The 20,377-nt window shown below is 40.5% G+C and overlaps 1 protein-coding gene across 1 annotated transcript in view; it reads left to right on the top strand.

The window, feature by feature from the left end:
- Window positions 1–20,377, top strand: part of PGGT1B (protein geranylgeranyltransferase type I subunit beta) — a 38,555-nt gene that overhangs the window by 15,675 nt on the left and 2,503 nt on the right. Inside the window, exons 3-8 of the mRNA XM_049786936.1 lie at window positions 775–842; window positions 3,201–3,352; window positions 5,737–5,869; window positions 10,827–10,872; window positions 11,892–12,076; window positions 17,190–17,298. Coding sequence (XP_049642893.1) covers window positions 775–842; window positions 3,201–3,352; window positions 5,737–5,869; window positions 10,827–10,872; window positions 11,892–12,076; window positions 17,190–17,298 — 693 coding nt within the window. The remainder of the gene's footprint in view (window positions 1–774; window positions 843–3,200; window positions 3,353–5,736; window positions 5,870–10,826; window positions 10,873–11,891; window positions 12,077–17,189; window positions 17,299–20,377) is intronic.

Below are 20,377 nucleotides of genomic sequence, written 5' to 3'. Positions count from 1 at the left end.
CTTCAACTTTACTTGTCCTTTTATCTCTGGATATAACACTTAGATCGCTATGTATGTTATAAACTTGTGAATATGTGTGACATGAATTGGGGAGTTCAGTTGCCTCTAGGATATATCACTAAAAATGGGATCGCTGCTTGCTATCATAGTGCCATTTTTTATTAGTTTAGGAATATCTGTATTGTTTTCCATATGGCTGCACCAGTGCACGAAGGGTTCCTTTGCATTGATGTGACTCTTAAGTTCCTGGTTTATATTCTGTTGATATCTTGAAAAAATGATAAATTTTATAGATAGTGCATTTGTAAGGAAATGAAGGAACTGTTTTCTTCTTTTGTTTTTTGTTTGTTTGTTTGTCTGTTTTTTGGTCTCAGAGGCCTAAGTGCTAAGGACTTCGCTTTATTTTTTGAGAGGCACACCTGATAATGCTCAGGGGTTACTCCTGGCTCTGCACTCAGGAATCACTTTGCCCAGTGCTGAGGGGACCGTATGGAATGATGGGAATTGAACTCAGGTCAGCTGTGTGCAAGACAAGTGCTCTGCATGCTGTATTATCTCTCATCCTGGGTTGGAAATGAAAGATGGACATTCCCATAAAGTACTGAGAGTAGTTCTGGTAGTGAGCATTTAGTACTAGCAGGGCCATGTTGGTATGGTAGAGCTTTGATAGAAAAATGTACTTTTTTCTGAAGAACTGTACAATTGAATTGTTTTAGAATCATTGTCTAAGTAAAGGTACACTTGGAGTAAATATACATGTATGTATTTTCCTAGGATCAAATCTAAGTCGCTGTGGTTTCCGAGGTTCTTCTTACCTGGGCATTCCATTCAATCCATCCAAGGTGAGTTCAGTTGGGTCAGGAGGAAGGAAAAGAGTGAAGAAATGGTGAGGGGACACACTCTTTTTCTGTTTATTTGTTTGTTTTTGCTTTATGATATCTTTATTTGAGCACCATGATTACAAACAGGATTGTAGTTAGATTTTAGTCATAAAAAGAGCACTCCCCTTTATCAGTGCAGCATTCCCACCACCAGTGCCCCACATCTCCCTCCTCTGGAGGAGGGGTCTCAAGAAAAACAAGGCCTCACATTTCAGGGCAGCAAAATATTTTCTGGTAATGTGTATCATGAACAGCAGCTCCTTTTAGGAAATCCATACCTGCCTTCCTTCTGGAAAAAAGTATAGCACAACAAAAGTCACATCTTTTGTGTGTGTGCATGTGTGTAAATATATTAGATAGTGACCCTATAAACATATATGGGTATGTGGATTCTTACTGCATCAAAATTAAAACCCCCTTAGGCTTTGCGTGATGGAGCCCCAGGATCTTTCCCTCTCATAGCATGTTTTCTCAAGTCATGCCAGTAGTAACTTCTTGATACATTATATAGTGTCATTCAGAAATCTAGAGAAATAGAAAATAAAATAAATACAGAGGCAAAAATTAAAACTGAAAAATTAACATAATATGATTTTTTTTTTTTTACAGACGTCGGCTTTTAAAAATAAGATCAATTAGGGGGCCGGAGTGGTGGCCCAAGTGTTAAGGTGTCTGCTTGCGAGCACTAGCCTAGAACGGGACCTTGGTTCGATCTAGCAGTTTCCCCTATGGTTCCCCAAGCCAGGAGCGATTTCTGAGCACATAGCCAGAAGTAACCCCTGAGCGTCACCGGGTGTGGCTGAAAAACTAAAAATAAAGATTGATTATAAAATTATAAAATTGGTGGCTTTTTCTAATATGGTATATAGTTACTTAGCATAGTAAACATGAGTTTAGGGACCTTCCCAAACAGTGCCTTGCGGGGGGGGGGGGGGGGGGGGGGAGGGCGCGGGAGGGAGGGGTGGCACTCTAAGAATCTGGTCCAGCTAGCCAGGATGAGTGCTGTGGCTGAGATGCCCCTTCTTTCTGCTGAAGCCTAGCAGTGCTGGGGTCTCTTTGGCAACACTCAGGATGCATTCGGGGGCAAGGGCACAAGGCCAACTCTTGAACTGGTACCCTGCTCTAGACATTAGTTACCGTATTTTCCGGCGTAGAAGACAACTTTTGAAACAAAAAAAAGTCAACTGAAAATTGGGGGTCGTCTTATACGCGGAGTATATGCCAAAAAAATGTTTCGATATGCCCCTAAACGAAAATTGTATATTGCCACAAAACGAATTTTCCAACTCAATCCTGCACCAATCACTGCAAGGCTCCTCGGATCGCCTCTCTCAGCCATTCCAAGCAGGCTTTTTATGCATGCAAATTAGACAATGTTCTGGACCCAAATCTACACTGTCAAAAGCCTGCTCAGATTGGCCAGAGTCAGAGAGGAAGTCTATGACAGTATAACCTTTGAACTTTTGCTTGTTGTGATTGGCTCACTGTGGTACATACAGTTGCAGCACAGGAACGTTCTGTCTGATACAGTAAATATAGGCCTAAACCTATGTTTTAACTGCAAAATTAGGGGGTTGTCTTATACACCGGCAAATACGGTACATGTGTTTCATTAGATGCTAAGTAGGGGGGCTAGAGAGATAGCACAGCGGTGTTTTGCCTTACAAGCAGCCGATCTAGGACCTAAGGTGATTGGTTCGAATCCCGGCATCCCATATGGTCCCCTGTGCCTGCCAGGAGCTATTTCTGAGCAGATAGCCAGGAGTAAACCCTGAGCACTGCTGGGTGTGGCCCAAAAAACAACAACAACAAAAAAAATAGATGCTATGTAGGAAATATTTGCAGTTTATATATAATCTTTGGTACTTTTTGTTTTTAATATTTTTGTTTCTTGCCATTCTGAGCACTGATGTTCATTAGGCTCAAAGCATTAAACTGTATGAAAGGTTTTCACTTATCATTTCATTTGTAGTTTGTAATTTCTCAGTGGTGATTACTATAGTCTTAAAATCTTTGGTTTGAAAGCCAAGCACTTTCTCTTTATAAGACTTAAATGAAGAGTGATATGGTATAGAGACCAAGTAACTTGGTTTATTTAAATATTGAGACTTCTCCATAAAGCTTTATGGTCTTTATGATCGATCTTGAAATTATGTAGTATGTATAGGTACTTAATTATATGTCTGTTGAGACAGAAGATGGAGGGTTTTTTTTTAAAGCAGATACTTATACAAATCAGTATAAACATTTTATTTTATTGTTCAATTTACTTAAGGTAACTTGCAGTTTTTATTTACTATTAACATATTTTGAATGTAGAGTCCTGGAACAGCTCATCCCTATGATAGTGGCCACATAGCCATGACCTACACTGGCCTTTCGTGCTTAGTTATTCTTGGAGATGACTTAAGTCGTGTGAATAAAGAAGCTTGTTTAATGGGCCTGCGAGCCCTCCAGCTGGAAGATGGAAGGTATGGGTTAGCTGTTGCTTATTATTTTTAAATTTTCTTCTTAAAATTCAAAAAGTTAATAATATATTAGAACTTTAAAGAATTATGGTAGTTTGCTGTAATTAATATTAATTATCTAGTCCTTGGTGGTGCATGGAGTCTGCCTGGCTCCTGATGCCTTTTAGGTAAGGGGGTCTGAGAGTTCAGGATAACTAACGGTGAGGAAATTTTCCACAGCAGTCAGATTTTAGGAGGCATGAAGCTTTATTTAGGCCCTAATTGCCATGTGCGTATCTCACATGGCTTCTAAGCTAATCAGCCTTCTTTCCTGCTCCTGCATCTAGCCTGTCTCTCATCTCTCCATACATACTCCGTCTTCCTTGCTGAGCCTCTCTTGCTGAATCTCTCACCCCTCCCCCAGGCAACCCCTTAAATTACCAACCAGACCCCTCCCATCTATGGGAAGGTCTCCCACTCCAGGTGTGATAGCCAGGAAGTTGGAGGGAAGGGTAACAGAAGGTCACTGAAATGTCTAATCATAGACATAATTTTAGGACTGGGAGTATTAATTACCTATTTTTGAGGCTCTGGTTCAATCTCTTGACACCACAAAATAAATATAACCAGAATATAGGGTTTTTTCTTGGGGGGGGGGGGTTAACTGAGTATATCCATAAATTAAAATTTGTATTCTTTCAGAATTTTTATCTCTGTTAATTTACCATTTAATGCAACAGAAAAGGTCAGAGTGTCTTTTAAAGTGATGTGTTTAATTGAATTTTGATTCTTTATAGTATGGTTATTTGGGGGGACAAAGGAATGAACATTAGTAATTATGATCTGTGAATAAGTTCACATGCTATAATCTCACTGGGAAGGGGAATATGGAGCAGGATTGCCATAGGAAATGATCCAAACCAGGCTGAGGGTGAAACAAGTGTAGTTTGACAATCTTCTACCTCGTGTGGAGAACTGCCAGAACTGTCATTTTTATTGAGTACAGAGCCCACCTCTGGGCAGGGGAGTAAGGCCGCAAGGCCTGTCCTAAGCCAGTCCTGCCCAGGTTTGCTTTAGACATAAAACAGTCTCTGTCTTGGGGTAAAACCAAGTTTTAATGAACATACAAAGAAGCCAGGGATGATCTTTATTATGGGTAAAACAAGTGTAATCTAACAATGATCTAGTCGAGGCTTCAGTGACATTTTTAGAGTAGCAAAAGATTTTCATTAGTAATGTTTGGTAGTTTTTGTGATCTGTGACAAAAACTAGACTTAGGCGAAAAATGTGTGTTTTGGGTGGTCTCTCTCTCCTGTTGTTCTGGGATATTCAAACCCTGGCTCTGCACATGGCAGGAATGCACTTCATTCCTTCCAACCTGGTCGTGGGAAAAACTTTTTTTTTTTTTATTTTTTTTTATTTTAGAGTGTGCTGAAGATTCTATTTAAGGATATTACTGCAGTCAAATTCTGCTTTGTTGGAATATCTTTGTGTCCCACATACTAATAACTCTTATTTTCCTGTCAGTATTTTGGAGCCACTGGTTTTGAGAGGGAAACACTAACAGTGACATAAAACAAAATAGTCAGTACATATAATTAATCTTAATATTTTGGGATTTATTGCTTATCCTTATAAATAAAGGCATAAATAATAGACAGACAATAGCCTCTCTAAAACTAGTCATAAGATAAACATTGAATTAGAATAATGTGTTAGGCAAATGCTTTATTTGTATATTTAAATCAAAACATGGGCTTATGAATTGTTCAGTAGTCTCCAGGTTTTTTTTTTTTTTTTTTTTTTTTTTGGTTTTTGGGCCACACCCGGCGGTGCTCAGGGGTTACTCCTGGCTGTCTGCTCAGAAATAGCTCCTGGCAGGCACGGGGACCATATGGGACACCGGGATTCGAACCAACCACCTTTGGTCCTGGATCGGCTGCTTGCAAGGCAAACACCGCTGTGCTATCTCTCCGGGCCCAGTCTCCAGGTTTTAACTATTTTTTCCGACTGGTAGAGTCAGAGTACTAGAAGACAGTCATGCTTGAGAGGTGGTTTTTATCATTCAAGTTGATAGGCTTGCTCTTTGTTGAATAGCACAATTAGTGAAGTTATTTTTTAAGTACACATTGAATGATAGATTTGTGTGTGGGTAAAACACGTAGTAGTGTTCTGGAAGCTGGAGAGATAATATGGGGCTTGCATATGGTGACCCTTGTTCTGTCCTTGGTGCTGCATCTAGTCACCAAGCACTATCAGGACTGAACCCTGAATGAACCAGAAAACCTGCTGGGTCTGCCTCCTCCCGGTCACTATCCCAAATAAAGAAGCAGATGTTTCTGATTGTTACACAGAAAACACATATATAGTGCTATGTTAGTAACAGATCACATTTTTGTTACTTTCAGCTTTTGTGCCGTCCCTGAAGGCAGTGAAAATGACATGCGCTTTGTGTATTGTGCTTCCTGTATTTGCTACATGCTCAACAACTGGTCTGGCATGGATATGAAAAAAGCCATCAGCTATATTAGAAGAAGTATGGTGAGTTACTTTGAGAAACCAACTATTTTAGGTTATTATTCCTGGCAGGTGGAGCCTGCAGTATGATGCATTCTTCATTTCTTTCACAAAGAATTTGGACATTCTAGGACAATCAGGTTGTTCTTTTGGTATGTTTGCATCAGAACAAACATAGAAATACAGTTAAAAGTGCAGATTGACTTGCTGGTATTGGCATGTGTAATTTGATTTTTTCTAAACAGGCAGTGACCTTTTTGGAATGAAAATGGTCTCAGAACAGGAGGTAAGATCTGCTGCAAAGTTTGGGGCCAGAGAGATAGTGCAGTGGTTAAGGTATGCTGCCAACTCAACTTTGATTGCCTATTACCCAGAATAGTCCCCTGAGTCCTGCCAGATGTCATCCCAATCCTCCCTTTGAAAAAATATGAAAGATATTAATATGTTAAAAGTCTTTGCTACTAGGACCATAGGGAAACCTGGATGAGATTATAGGTTTATTGGTCATTCCCTTAAGACTTTTTGACCTAAATGTAGCAAAGCTGAGTTGAGATCGAATTTTAGATCACTTCTGTTTTCGTAATACTTTTTGTTTGTTTTTTGGGCCACACCCCATTACACTCGGGTTACTTCTGGCTGTGCGCTCAGAAATCTCTCCTGGCTTGGGGGACCATATGGGACACTGGGGATTGAACTCAGGTCCGTCCTAGGTCAGCCTCGGGCAAAGCAAACGCCCTACCGCTGCACTATCACTCCAGCCCTGGTTCTCTTAATACTTTTATGTTTTGGTTTTGTTTGGTTTGGGGGCCACACCCGGTGACACTCAGGGGTCACTCCTAGCTATGTGCTCAGAAATCACTCCTGGCCTGCGGGACCAAAAGGGACGCTGGGAGATCAAACTTCGGTCCATCCTAGGCTAGTGCCGGCAAGGCAGACACCTTACTGATTGTGCCACCGCTCCGGCCCAATTTTATGTATTTTTTTAACTATTGGTAAGTTTGATACTGAGGGAAATATTGAGTAGAAGTGTTAAGTGTCATACAATTTAATCATTTGTTTGTTTGCGTCTTGTTTTGGGATCACATGTAGCAGTGCTCAGGGTTACTCCTGACTGCACTCTGGAATCACTCCTGGCATTATTCAGGGGACTACATGGGGTGTTGGGATAACACCTAGACCAGTCGTATGCAAGGCAAGGCAAGGCAAGGCAAGGCAAAGGAGATTTGTGGAATGTAGGAACAAGGTCTTTGGGGCATCGACTGCTACAGAGTAACCCCTGAGCACCGCTGGGTGTGGCCCAAAAACCAAAAAAAAAAAAAAGTTAACAGTTTTTTCTTCAGTATCTTGTGATGATCAGGGTTGATTTAATCCCTGGCTTCCCATATGGCCCCTGAGCACCAGCAGGAGGCATTCCTGAGTAAAGAATTAGAAGTAACTCCTAAGCACTGCTGGGTGTGGCCCAGAAAGCAAAAAATCTAAATAAAAATAAATATTTTTTAAATGCATTTGGTGATTTCCCAGTTCTATCCTTTCTTCTGTAATTATGAGTTAAAAATTCTACTATTATAACAAACTTTCCATTGCTTTCCATTTGTTCCTCTCTAGACTCTAAATTATGGTTGTTATGATCATGATTATTATTGAGTTAATTATCTGTTGCTATAATTTATTTCGCTACTGAGATTTTTCTAGATTCACTAGAGAACCATTTCAAGCAGGTGTTTTTGTACTTTGGATTTATCCGGCCTTTCGTTGTTTATTTGGTTTTGGGACCATACCCACTGGTGATCTTTGAGCATATTCCTGGCTGTGAATTCGGAGATCATTCAGGGTGGGCCTTAGGGGTCATATGGGATAGCAGAAATCAAACCTTAGCCTGTCACATACAAGAATTACACCCTACCCCCTTTATTGCTTTCTTGTGAGCAGATATGCATATATGTCTATTTTTAATTTATGTGGGTAGGAATCAAATGCAGACCTCACAGACACAAGACATGTGTGTATTACTCCTTCCTTACTCCAAAAGTAGCAAGCTAGAGAGAGATGCTTTTTTCTTTTTGGATGTTTGTTGTTATTGTTTATTTTTCACATTTAACAGTATATCTTGAAAATCACTTCAGATCAAGTTACAGGGATTTTTCATATGATTTCTTAGTCTGCCAGAGTGTGTATGAGGCATAGTTTTCTTTTTTTTTTTTTTTTTTTTTTTTTGGTTTTTGGTTTTTGGGCCACACCCGGCGGTGCTCAGGGGTTACTCCTGGCTGTCTGCTCAGAAATAGCTCCTGGCAGGCTCGGGGGACCATATGGGACACCGGGATTTGAACCAACCACCTTTGGTCCTGGATCGGCTGCTTGCAATGCAAACGCCGCTGTGCTATCTCTCCGGGCCTGGCATAGTTTTCTAACCCGTCTGTCTAGAGTACGTAGTTTTCAAATACAGTGTTCCAGTTAACCCTCTGCAAGTCCATTTATATATATTGGAACTTAATCTTCAGAGTATTTCTAGAGAAATTGCTTGATCAGAATGCAGGGGCCAGGATTGTGGTCAAATTGGTAGAACACAGGCCCTGCATGTATGGGCCCTGGGTTCAAGTACCACGTGGCCTCTTGAGCACTGCCTGGAGTGACAGTGGCTTTAGGAGTAAGCAAGAATATCTACAACAAAAATAAAAAGCGTGTGAGTCATTTTATTAGATAGTGGCTATTTTTTCTCCAAAGAGAAAGGAACCAGGGGCTGGAGAGATAGCATGGAGGTAAGGCATTTGCCTTTATGCAGAAGGTCATCGGTTCGAATCCCAGTGTCCCATATGGTCCCCCGTGCTTGCCAGGAACAATTTCTGAGCATGGAGCCAGGAGTAACCCCTGAGAACTACCGGGTGAGATCCAAAAACCACCAAAAAAAGAAAAAAAAAAGAAAAGAAAAGAAAAGAAAGAAAGAAAGAAAGAAAGAAAGAAAGAAAGAAAGAAAGAAAGAAAGAAAGAAAGAAAGAAGAGGAGGGAGGGAGGGAGGGAGGGAGGGAGGGAGGGAGGGAGGGAGAGAGAGAGAGAGAGAGAGAAAGAGAGAGAGAGAGAAAGAAAGGAAGGAAGGAAGGAAGGAAGGAAGGAAGGAAGGAAGGAAGGAAGGAAGGAAGGAAGGAAGGAAGGAAGGAAGGAAGGAAGGAAGGAAGGAAGGAAGGAAGGAAGGAAGGAAGGAAGGAAGGAAGGAAGGAAGGAAGGAAGGAAGGAAGGAAGGAAGGAAGGAAGAGAAAGAAAGAAAGAAAGAAAGAAAGAAAGAAAGAAAGAAAGAAAGAAAGAAAGAAACCAGCTAATTTTCTTACCCTGATTGCTTGTGCATCCTTCTGCCTTGCCACATCAGTGAAATGCCTGTTGTACTTGTGGTGCTGACCCTTAGGACTCCCGTAAGCGAGATGAGTGCTCCAACCATTAGATCCATCCTTGACCCTGGGCCTCCTCTTCATCCTTTTTAGTATAACTTTCTACTCTTGTCATTCTGACCTTCAGTGATTTCTTTACTTCTTTGATATGGGCTCACTTCTAATGTTGTTGCTTATCAATTTTTTACTGACTTTTTTTTTTTTTTTTTTGATGACCAGCCCTCTCTTGCTTTCTGGCTTTTTGCAATATGTTATGGTCTTTTACAAACACGAGAGACAGCACGGCAACGTGACCATTCACTTCTGTGTATATCTGTGAGGCTAGTGACCTGCAGTGTGACAAAGGCACAGTCAAAATCACTGATCATGGATCATGAAGCTTGTCTATTAATGCTGCAGTGTCTTGTGGTCTGAAGAGCTGGTAGCAAGTCTGTACTTTCTGTGATTGCTTGTTATTAAATTTACTTTGATTACTTCAACTTGAACCATACTGTGTTTTTATTGCTTTTTGTTTGTTTTTGGGCCAGACCTTGTGAAGTTTAGAGGTTACTCCTAGCTATGTGCTCAGAAATTGGTCCTGGCTTGGGGGACCATATGAGACCTTGGGGGATCGAACTGCAGTCTGTCCTAGGCTGGTGCATGCAAGGCAGACGCCTTACGCTGGCTTGCGCCACCACACCGGCCTCTATACTCTGTTTTTTAACTGAGCACAGAATCTAAATTGACACCATGCAGACAAGGACTGCCTGTACTTCCACACTTTGAATTGTTCCCTTTAGCACTGAGTTTAGCTTATGAACTCCCTAGTAGTCTCTTCCTTGTGATCTCTCACAGATTTGCCTTTACTCTGCAAAAATGTGCCAGCAGGAGCTAGTACACTGGGTAGGGTTAGTAGCACTTGCCTTGCATGTGGTTTACTCAGTTTGACCCCTGCACTCTATATAATCCCCCAAATCCTGCCAAGAGTAATCAGTTCCCTAACACAGAACCATGACTAAGTCCTGAGCTCTACTGTGTGTGCCCCCTAACCAGAATCAGGAAAGAGAGATTATGGAATTTGATGTTTCTGTTTCTGTGGGTAACTTGGTGCTTGAAAATTGCTTCCAACTTTGCTGTGATTTCGGTGTAATATCATTTTCTGGTTTTTACAGTTTTGATTTTGTAGGACCTGTATATATAGTTTAAGCAGGCACTGTTTTCCTTGGCTACCCAGAACTGCTGCAAAATAGTGTGGTGTGGTTTGTTTTTTTTTTTTTTTTTTTTGTGCTCTCAGTGCTTTATGAGTGTAAAGTTCTTAACTGTACTTAAGCTGGTATTTTGAAAATGGAAAATGGAAAGAGAGTAGGGTCGATGGGCTTTTTCAAAACTTCTCTGAATAGTCTGTTCTTTGATGGAGATCTGAATAACACAAGATGAAGGAACTTGAAATTGTCTTCTTTTCTCATTTGCCTTGTGGGATAGAGTCTGTAAGTGGAAGATTTAAAAAAAGAAGAAGAAATAAATTTATACAAGGAGACCACAAATGACTGTGATTACAATTTAAGCTTTTATTATCATCTTCCCCCCCACCCTTCCATTAAACTCTGCATGTTTTTCTTTTACAGTCCTATGACAATGGGCTGGCACAGGGAGCCGGGCTTGAATCTCATGGTAAGAGCACGTGTGGTTCACAGTGCCCCTGTGGCCACCATCTGGGGTGTGTGTGTGTGTGTGTGTGTGTGTGTGTGTGTGTGTGTGTGTGTGTGTGTGTGTGTGTGTGTGTGTGTGTGTGTGTGTGTGTTGGGGGACTCCCTCTGAAGTTCTCATCTACCTGAATACAGATTGTCCTTGCCTTGTTGCACATCATGTCTGTGACCACTTTGCCCCTCTGTCTAGGTTCATCTCTCTGCCTGCCTCTTGTAAAGGACTGAGAATCCTACATAAGACTCTCTATGGATTAGATGGATAGACTCTCTAATCCATCATCATTTCTTCCCTAAAATCTTTATATAATCACTGCTGCAGGGTTTCTTTTGGCTGTATAAGTGGTTTGCATAGCTGCCAGAGATTTGAACCTAGAACTTTGGGGACGTGAAGGGTGAGGGGGTAATTCTTTTTCTCACTGTGCTTGTGCGTATACATATTTCCTTTGTTTTTATTTCCAGATGAGGTTTTCTCCCACCCCACCCCCAACCTGCTCCTTTCTCATGTTCATACTTTTCTTTCCTAACTTTCTTAGGGAGTGTATCTTCATAACACTAGTTTAGTTTATGTTCTGGTCTGGCTGGTTTAAAATCAGGCCAGCTTCAGGCAAATAGAACTTCAGATCTTAGGTAGTCTATTCATAAACTATCTTTAAAGCGATTCTGATGTTTTAGGTGATACTGTTGTGGGCTAAGATGAGTAGTTCTAGATTTTGGTTTCAACTCATGCCATTAACTATAATTTTGAGAAAATTTTGAAAAGCTCCTTAACCATTCTCAGAGTCTTTTATGTGTATGTGTGTATATAAATATATATATTTATAATATTAGATCCTTAAATTACTTTGGATTTTTTTCATTGCTTATATATTTTTAAGAGTCAGTATAAAATCTTATTTTACTCTTTTCTAGAATTTCAACCATTTTATACTATTTTCCTAGGCTTCTGATTTGAACGTTAAAGTACTCCATGGTTTTGATTAACAGGAGGATCAACTTTTTGTGGCATTGCTTCACTGTGTCTAATGGGCAAGCTAGAAGAAGTTTTTTCGGAAAAGGAGTTGAACAGGATAAAGCGGTGGTGTATAATGAGGCAGCAGAATGGTTATCATGGAAGACCAAATAAGCCGGTAGACACCTGTTACTCTTTTTGGGTGGGAGCAACTTTAAAGGTAAGAGAAAGAATAAAACCCAGAGACCTACACTCTGTTATAGAAATTAGGCCCAGAGAATTTGATTTTGTATTATTCTTTAAGTATCAGTAGTTTTAGGCTTTGTTGTGTTTTGTGTCTCTGGTAAAGCAAGCCTATGAGTGTTTTTCTTTTCCACCAAAGTTCTGTTATGTCTTTTGCTACTTGAAACGTCCATTACATTATAAAAAAAATTTGCATCTGAAACTAATAGTTCTCCTAAGGATCTTTCTGTTCTGTGATGCCCACGAAATTTTTGTGGAAAATTATTCATCTTGAGAAGTAAACCATGGTCATTTATTTAAAAAATTTTTAAGGTTTTTTTGGAGACTGGAAAAATATTTTAGTTGTGAGGTGTTTAACTTATACACAACTTCCAGGTTCAATCTCCAGCATCCTACGTGGTCCCTTCAGATTACCAGGAGTAATCTCTGAGTGCAGAGCTAGGAGTAACTCCTAGTACCACTGGTTGTGGCCCCCCCAAAAAAACTTTTTACAACTTACTTATTAAGGGGCCAGAGCGATAGCGCAGCAGTAGAGCCTTTGCCTTGCATGTGGCTGACCCAGAATGGACCTGGGTTCTGTCCCCGGCATCCCATATGGTCCCTTGAGCCAGGTGTGATTTCTGAGCACATAGCCAGGAGGAACCCCTGAGCATCATCGGGTGTGACCCAAAAAAACAAAGAAACACTCAAAAAGCATCCATCTCTACTACTTAGTTACTGAAACTTCCTAGTAGTTATTCTTAAAAATGGCCTTTTTTTTGTTTTTGTTTTTGTTTTTTTAGCTTTTGGGTCACACCCGGGAGCGCTCAGGGGTTATTCCTGGCTCTACACTCAGAGATCGTCCCTGGCAGGCTTGGGGGATCATATGGGATGCCGGGATTCAAACCACCGTCCTTCTGCATGCAAGGCAAATGCCTTACCTCCATGCTATCTCTCCGGTCCCTTAAAATGGCCCTTATACCAGTAAAAGTTATCATCTAGATCTGATATTCTAGTATCTTAACAAAAGTCTTCATTCAACTTCTGTACAGTATCTAGCTGTTCCTCTTAACTAACTTCACAAGTTTAGTTGAAATACAATTGGAAAACAATGTTTTTGAATGGTGTTAGCCCTTTAGTCCTTGAGGATCATTGTTCAGATCCATTGTGACATAAGGATTATAAACTAATGTTATTTCATCATGCTTTTAAAATTTATTACATAGGATCTTAGCCCAGTGAGATAGCTCAAGAGGCGAGTGCAAGTATAATGAGCACCACCCCCTGGCAGGTGTGAGCAGCCCCCATAGGGGGTGAATTTTATTTAAAATCAAGACGGATGAATAAGGATGTCTCATAGATACCCCAGTTTTCTTACACTGTTTCTCATTCTGAGGATAATGCTTCTTCATTAATCACTAATATCTTCTGTGGTTTTCCTCAATTCACTGTTAACCTCTGTATCTTGCAGAAATTTTTTGAGCTTTCATTTCTACTTAAGTCACTTTTCTCTTTATACTTGTAGACATATTGAAAAAGAAATGAAATACATGCCCCAGATTTTTCAGCTAAATATATTATTTTGGTTTTTGTGTCTTTAAGATTCATTTTTTAAATTGAAGTCATCTTGGTTTATAAAAGATCATGAGTATTATATTTTAGGGGTACAGTGCTACCACATCACACTCAAATGCCTATTTTTCGTGCCCTACAGTCTGAAGCAGGGATCTCAAACTCACGGTCCTCAGGCCGTTTGCGGCCCTCCGTACAACATTTTGTGGCCCACGGCCGGCCTTCAAATATCGCAGTATTCGCAATTATTCGCTTACTGAATAATCGCAATAAAAATTGCGTTAAACATTCGCATACCCCAAGCAGTTTCGTTTGGGGTATGCAAATGTTTAATGCGATTTTTTGCAATTTTTTTCTTACTAATGTGGCTTTTTTATTGCGAATATTCGGTAAGCGAATAATCGTGAATACTTTGCGCCTAGCACAGACGTCATTTCCGCTGCTCCTGCCCACTGTCCCTTGCATTATCGGAGGCCTAAGGGAGAGAAGGGAGAGAAGTTTATTACAGAATTAGATTTTATCATACCTTCATCATGACTTCATCAAAGCCTGCAGTGAAGAGAAAGATTGATGATGAACACAGACAATTCCAGGAAAAGTGGGAGACTCAGTATTTCTTTGTTGAGCACAGGAGCATCCCCACATGTCTTATTTGCTCAGAGAAAGTTGCAGTGCACAAGGAATACAACTTGAAACACCATTATTCAACTAAACATGCTGAGGAATGTGCAAAATATCAAGGAAATGAGAGAGCCAAGCGGGTTGCCAGTCTTACAGCATGTCTAATGAGGCAACAGGATTTCTTCAAGAAAGCAACCAAAGAGAATGTTGCATCATTCAAAGCTAGTTACATGGTTAGTGAGATGATTGCTAAGACAGGGAAACCATTCACAGAAGGAGAGTTTGTTAAAAAAAAATGCATGTTAAGGCTGCAAGTATTATCTGTCTGGAAAAGAAAGCTCAGTTTAGTAAAATCAGCCTTTCTGCCATCGCTGTGGCAGAGCACATTTCTGACATGTCAAGTGACATTTATCATCAACTGTGTGAGAAAGCCAATTTTTTTTTTTTTTTTTTTTTTTTTTTTTTAGTTTTTGGGCCACACCCGTTTGATGCTCAGGGGTTACTCCTGGCTATGCGCTCAGAAATCGCCCCTGGCTTGGGGGGACCATATGGGACGCCGGGGGATTGAACTGCAGTCCGTCCTACGCTAACGCTTGCAAGGCAGACACCATACCTCTAGCGCCACCTTCCCGGCCCTGTGGCCAAATGTTTTGATGCATACTCAGTTGCTCTTGACGAGGGCACAGAGATAACAGACACTGTGTAGCTCACAATTTATGTCTGTGGTGTTGATTGCAATTTTGAATTGACAGAGAAGCTGCTCACAATAATTCCAATGTATGGCCAGACCACCGCTAATGAGATATTTTGGCATCTGTGTGATGCCATTGAGAATGCAGGTTTGCCATGGAAGAAGTTTGTTGGAATAATAACCAATGGAGTGACATCGATGACAGGGAGGAAAAATGGACTGTTGGCACTTGTTCAAAAAAAAAAAAACTTGAAGAGGAGGGTGTAGAGAAGGCCATTGCTCTTTACTGCATTATCCATCAGCAGACCCTTGCAGTAAATGCCTGCCATGTGACAATGTGATGTCTGTTGTTGTGAAATGCATCAACCAAATCAGATCCAGGGGCTTAAAGCACAGGAGGTTCTGTGCTTTTTTAGAGGAAATGGAGTCAGAATATGGGGATGTATTCTATTTCAGCAAGGTACATTGGCTCAGCAGGGGAAATGTCCTGAAAAGATTTTTTGAGTTGAGAGAAGAAATGACAGCCTTTATGGAGAAGGATGGGAATGCTGTTTCTGAGTTGAGTGATCACAAATGGCTCATGGACTTAGCTTTTCTTGTTGACATCACACATAAGCTGAATGTACTAAACAAGATGTTACAAGGCCCGGGGCAGCTTATCAGTGCTGCCTGTAACAACATGAGAGCATTCTCCACAAAACTTGTGTTATGGAAATCCCAGCTCTCTCAGACAAATCTTTGCCATTTCCCAGCATGCAAGGAACTTGTGGATGCAGGCATACTGTTCAGGGGTGAGAAATATGTTGATGCTATTTTTAAGCTAGAGAAGGAATTTGATCAGTTTTGCAAACTTCAAAAAGCACAGAGCCACTTTCCAAATTTTGGGGGACCCCTTTTTCTTTGATGTGGAAGATTCCCCACCCCCACCCCCCCCCCCCCCCACCCCACCCCACCCCCCCCCCACCCACCCCCCCACCCCCGTGCTTCAAATGGAGCTCATTGACCTGCAATGCAACTCTGATCTCAAAGCCAAGTTCAGGGAGATTAGTGGAAAAGCAGACATGCATGGGCAATTTTTGAGAGAATTGCCCCCCAGCTTCCCTGAGCTTTCCCGAATGTTCAAGCGCACCATGTGCCTTTTTGGGAGCACATATTTGTGTGAAAAGTTATTCTCCACATTGAACTTCAATAAGTCAAAGTACAAGTCTAGACTTAATGATGATCATCTTCAAGCCATACTGAGGGTCTCAACTGCTTCCTCTCTAAAGCCAAATGTAGTTCAGATTTGTGAGAAGTGCTGTCCAGTCTCTGGCAGCAAGGAATAGGCAAAAGATGCCATGTTCAGAACTGTTCATGATCATCACTCATTGTTCTATTCATGTTCAGAAAAAATAATTAAAACTGTTAATAATGACGTTTGAGGACTTTTCTTTGTGAAATCCCATATGCAGCCCTGCCTCACCCCGATTTTGCCTCCTGCGGCCTCCAGGTAAATTAAGTTTGAGACCCCTGATCTAAAGTCTTCTGGTCAGAGAAAAGTTTGTTCTTATTGGCCATTACCGATCCCTTTGCTTTGTTTCTTATCACACATGAGTGGAATCTTCTTACTTTGCTTTAGAAACATAAGTTTTATTGAGTTGTATTTTTTTACCCTTTTGCTTTTCTAAAGAGTTATATTCTCTGTCATCTGATTAGCAATTCCCTTTGCTCTATTCAGAAATATCTTTCGTTTTAGTTAAGACAAGTTTGTAACTAATAGCTTAAAAAATTTATCATAAGAGCTAAAATTTAAGAAGATAAAGTTTCACATTTTAAAATGACTGAGTTGGGAGCTGGGGAGATAGTATAGAGAGCAGGGCACTTACCTTGCACGCAACTGACTCTGATTCCAACCCGAGCATTCTGTTTGGTTACCTGAGCACTGCCAGTAGTAATTTCTTGAGCACAGAGCCGGGAGTGATCCTTGAGCATTGCCAGGTGTGGCTCTAAAATAAAAACAAACAGAAAGATCAAATGACTGTGAGTTGAACAGTCAGGCAGTTGTGTTTTGAACTTAATATGTTTAAAAACAAAGAGGTTCTAGAAGGAAATAATGCGTCAAGAAAAGGAAAGTGAATTTGATAAGATAAATAAAAGGGACAAGAGTTTGGCTAACTAATTTAAATAATAAAATTGCTTAAATTGAGTTATTTTATATAGTAAAAATTGATTTGTGATTTCATTTCAGCTTCTGAAAATTTTTCAGTACACTAACTTTGAAAAAAACAGAAATTACATCTTATCAACTCAAGATCGTCTTGTTGGGGGATTTGCCAAGTGGCCAGATAGTCATCCAGGTAATTTTGTTTGTATGAGTAGAACAACTATTGTGGGAGGTTTATGTTTTGGAATTTTTTGGTGGGCTGTGGGCCACACTCAGTGGTGTTCAGGGATTAGTCCTGCTTCTGCACTCAGGAATTATCCATGGCTGGCAGGGACAGTGGTGTCAAGGATCAGACCTTGGTAGGCCATGTACAGGGCAAATGCTGTACCCACTGTACTATCACTCTGGCCCTACAGTTGCTATTTTTCATAACTCCTCAATCGTCTTTGTCATGGGGGGGTATAACAGAAAATGGAGCCATACTTATAAGGTTACACTAATAACGTGTTTTAAAAGTAAGTTGTGGGTTTATAGCTCAATAGGCCTGAAAACATGCCAGATTCAATCCCTGAAATCCTCAAACTAAGATGGCGATAGAATGAGAAAAAAATGAAGGGAGTAAGGAAAAGAGAAAGAAATAGTTGTGGGCCAGAGAGATGGTTCAGATGACTGGAGCACAGTAAGAGCTCTTGACTTTTGCATCCTTAAACACAATACACACATGCACTCATGCACACACACACATACACACACACACACACACACACACACACTCTATTTTTAGGTAGATTTAGGTTGTTGATGATATAAAAAAGTTTTAGTTATTATTATACACTGGTAGACTTTGCCTTTTTCCTCCTTATTTAAAAGAAAGAATAAAATCATTAACACATCCTGAGTCTTTCATTCTTTTTCTTTTTGTGGCTGAGATTGAAACCCAGGGTCTCAGATACAAAGCATGTATTCTATGTGTCCCTGATACATCCACAGTCTTCAGGATTATAAATTATCAAATGAGCTAGTCAGTTACTCTTATACAGAATGAAATCAGTTGTTACTCTTCAGCAATCGTGAAATTAAAAATTCATTATAGGGCCCGGAGAGATAGCATGGAGGTAAGGCGTTTGCCTTTCATGCAGGAGGTCATCGGTTCGAATTCCGGGGTCCCATATGGTCCCCCGTGCCTGCCAGGAGCAATTTCTGAGCCTGGAGCCAGGAATAACCCCTGAGCACTGCCGGGTGTGACCCAAAAACCACAAAAAAAAAAATTTATTAGGGGCCGGGAAGGTGGCGCTAGAGGTAAGGTGTCTGCCTTGCAAGCGCTAGCCAAGGAAGGACCGCGGTTCGATCCCCCAGCGTCCCATATGGTCCCCCCAAGCCAGGGGCGATTTCTGAGCGCATAGCCAGGAGTAACCCCTGAGCGTCAAACAGGTGTGGCCCAAAAACCAAAAAAAAAAAAAAAAATCATTATAAATAGGTGTCCCTAGTCATCTCAGAATTTCTGAAAATTCATGACAAATGCTGTCAATAAGAATGAAAATAGAAAAACTTTCCTCAATATAGTTAAAGCTATGTACCACAAACCCACAGCTAACATCATACTCAGTAATGGAAAAATGAAAACCTTTTCTCTACAACCAGGTACAAGGCAGAGTTGGCCATTCTCAACAATATAATATTGCTCAGTAAAATATTGGAAATTTTTGCCATAGAAGTTTGCCCACTGGTTTTTTTTATTTGATTGCTTGTTTGATTTTTCCCCCATTGAGATCTGTTTTATAAGCAATGCTGTTAGAAGAGTACCTCTATAGAATTTCATGTTTGAACCAGGTTACAGGGAATGTTGGACTTGATCCGTCGGTCCCCAGATGCACCAACAATATCTTGTGGCATTATCTCTCTTTTGCATAGGAACATTAAAATGGGAAAATAATACACATGCAAACAAGTTCTTATCTAATAGAGAGATGGGAACACAAATTAGGTAATGCAGTTAGGCCTTATAACCGGAACATTGGCATAATGATTTGGCTTAGGCCTCAGAAGAATGGGCATTGCCCATGCACTCCTGAACAATGGATACCATCTAGGGAAACAACCACAATTGTCTATAACATTACCAGGATGCAAACCTCTACCAGGGAAGACTTACCACTGCTGTGGCATTGACTTACTCCAAAGAGTGCTCTCAACACCCAGACGACTCAGCAACAACCTGCTTGCAGGGCAGATCACTTCGCCTCTGATGGTGTGCTGAAACTAGAGGATGCTCCACATCAGCCTGACTTCGATGAAAGAAATGCATAGAATCCAGAATCTTTAAATATAGGAACCTGATACCAACAACAGCTAAAGTGAAAAAGTTTCACCGGGAACACAGAGAATCACTCTGGTTGAACAGATGTGTGTGCCTGGAGCCCAGAGTCGGTCTTATGCCAATAAACTTCTGGGATAAGGCCTTCTTGTAATCAGGCCAAGGATTTTTTTCTGTTTTCCCCATGTTTTTCTGAGCCTATGCAAACAACGGCGATTGCCACTGTCACACCTTTACTATTTTATTTTTTCTTTAACACTTATCCTTTAAGGAAAAAAAAAAAGCCCTTTACTGAAACAAAAACAAATAACTGTAGTAGAATGCCTGTCTTGAATACAGGCAGGGGATGGGAAGGGGGAGGGGCTTTGGGAGGGGAGAATGTTACTCTGGTGAAGGGGGATGTTCTATTTGTAACTTTAAACCAAATATAATCATGTTTGTAATCATGGTACTTAAATAAAAAAATAAGAATTAAAAAAAAAAAGAAGTTAGACAAGAAAGGTGACTCAGATTACAAAAAGAAATATGGGGGCTGGAGCTATAGCACAGAGGGGAGGTAGAGTGTTTGCCTTACATGAGGCAGACCTGGGTTTGTTCACTGGAATCCCATTTGATACCTCAAGTGAGTAACCTCTTGGCATCGCTGGGTATAGCTTAAGAACATAAAAACAACGAAAAAGGAAGAAATAGAAGACTCAGGAAATGGAAACACATCCCCAGTTCATGAATTGGAAGTTTAAATATTGTCCTGAATGACCATCCTTCTCAAAGTCCTATAAAGATTTAATATAGTTCTTATAAAAATGCCATAACATTGAATAAGAACTATTTGTCTTCCTGTTTTTTAAAATTAAGTGATACTCAGATGAATGAAATTATTTTTTTTAACTCTTTGTCAGCTTAGGATGTTTTGAACTTAAATAGTTCTAGAGGCTGTAAATGATGTCTGATTCAAAAA

This window comes from Suncus etruscus, chromosome 14 (genome assembly GCF_024139225.1).
Source record: "Suncus etruscus isolate mSunEtr1 chromosome 14, mSunEtr1.pri.cur, whole genome shotgun sequence".
NCBI classification, from domain to species: Eukaryota; Metazoa; Chordata; class Mammalia; order Eulipotyphla; family Soricidae; genus Suncus; species Suncus etruscus.
Note: the sequence above shows the minus strand (reverse complement) of the source record. Positions and strands in the feature narration are given on the sequence as shown.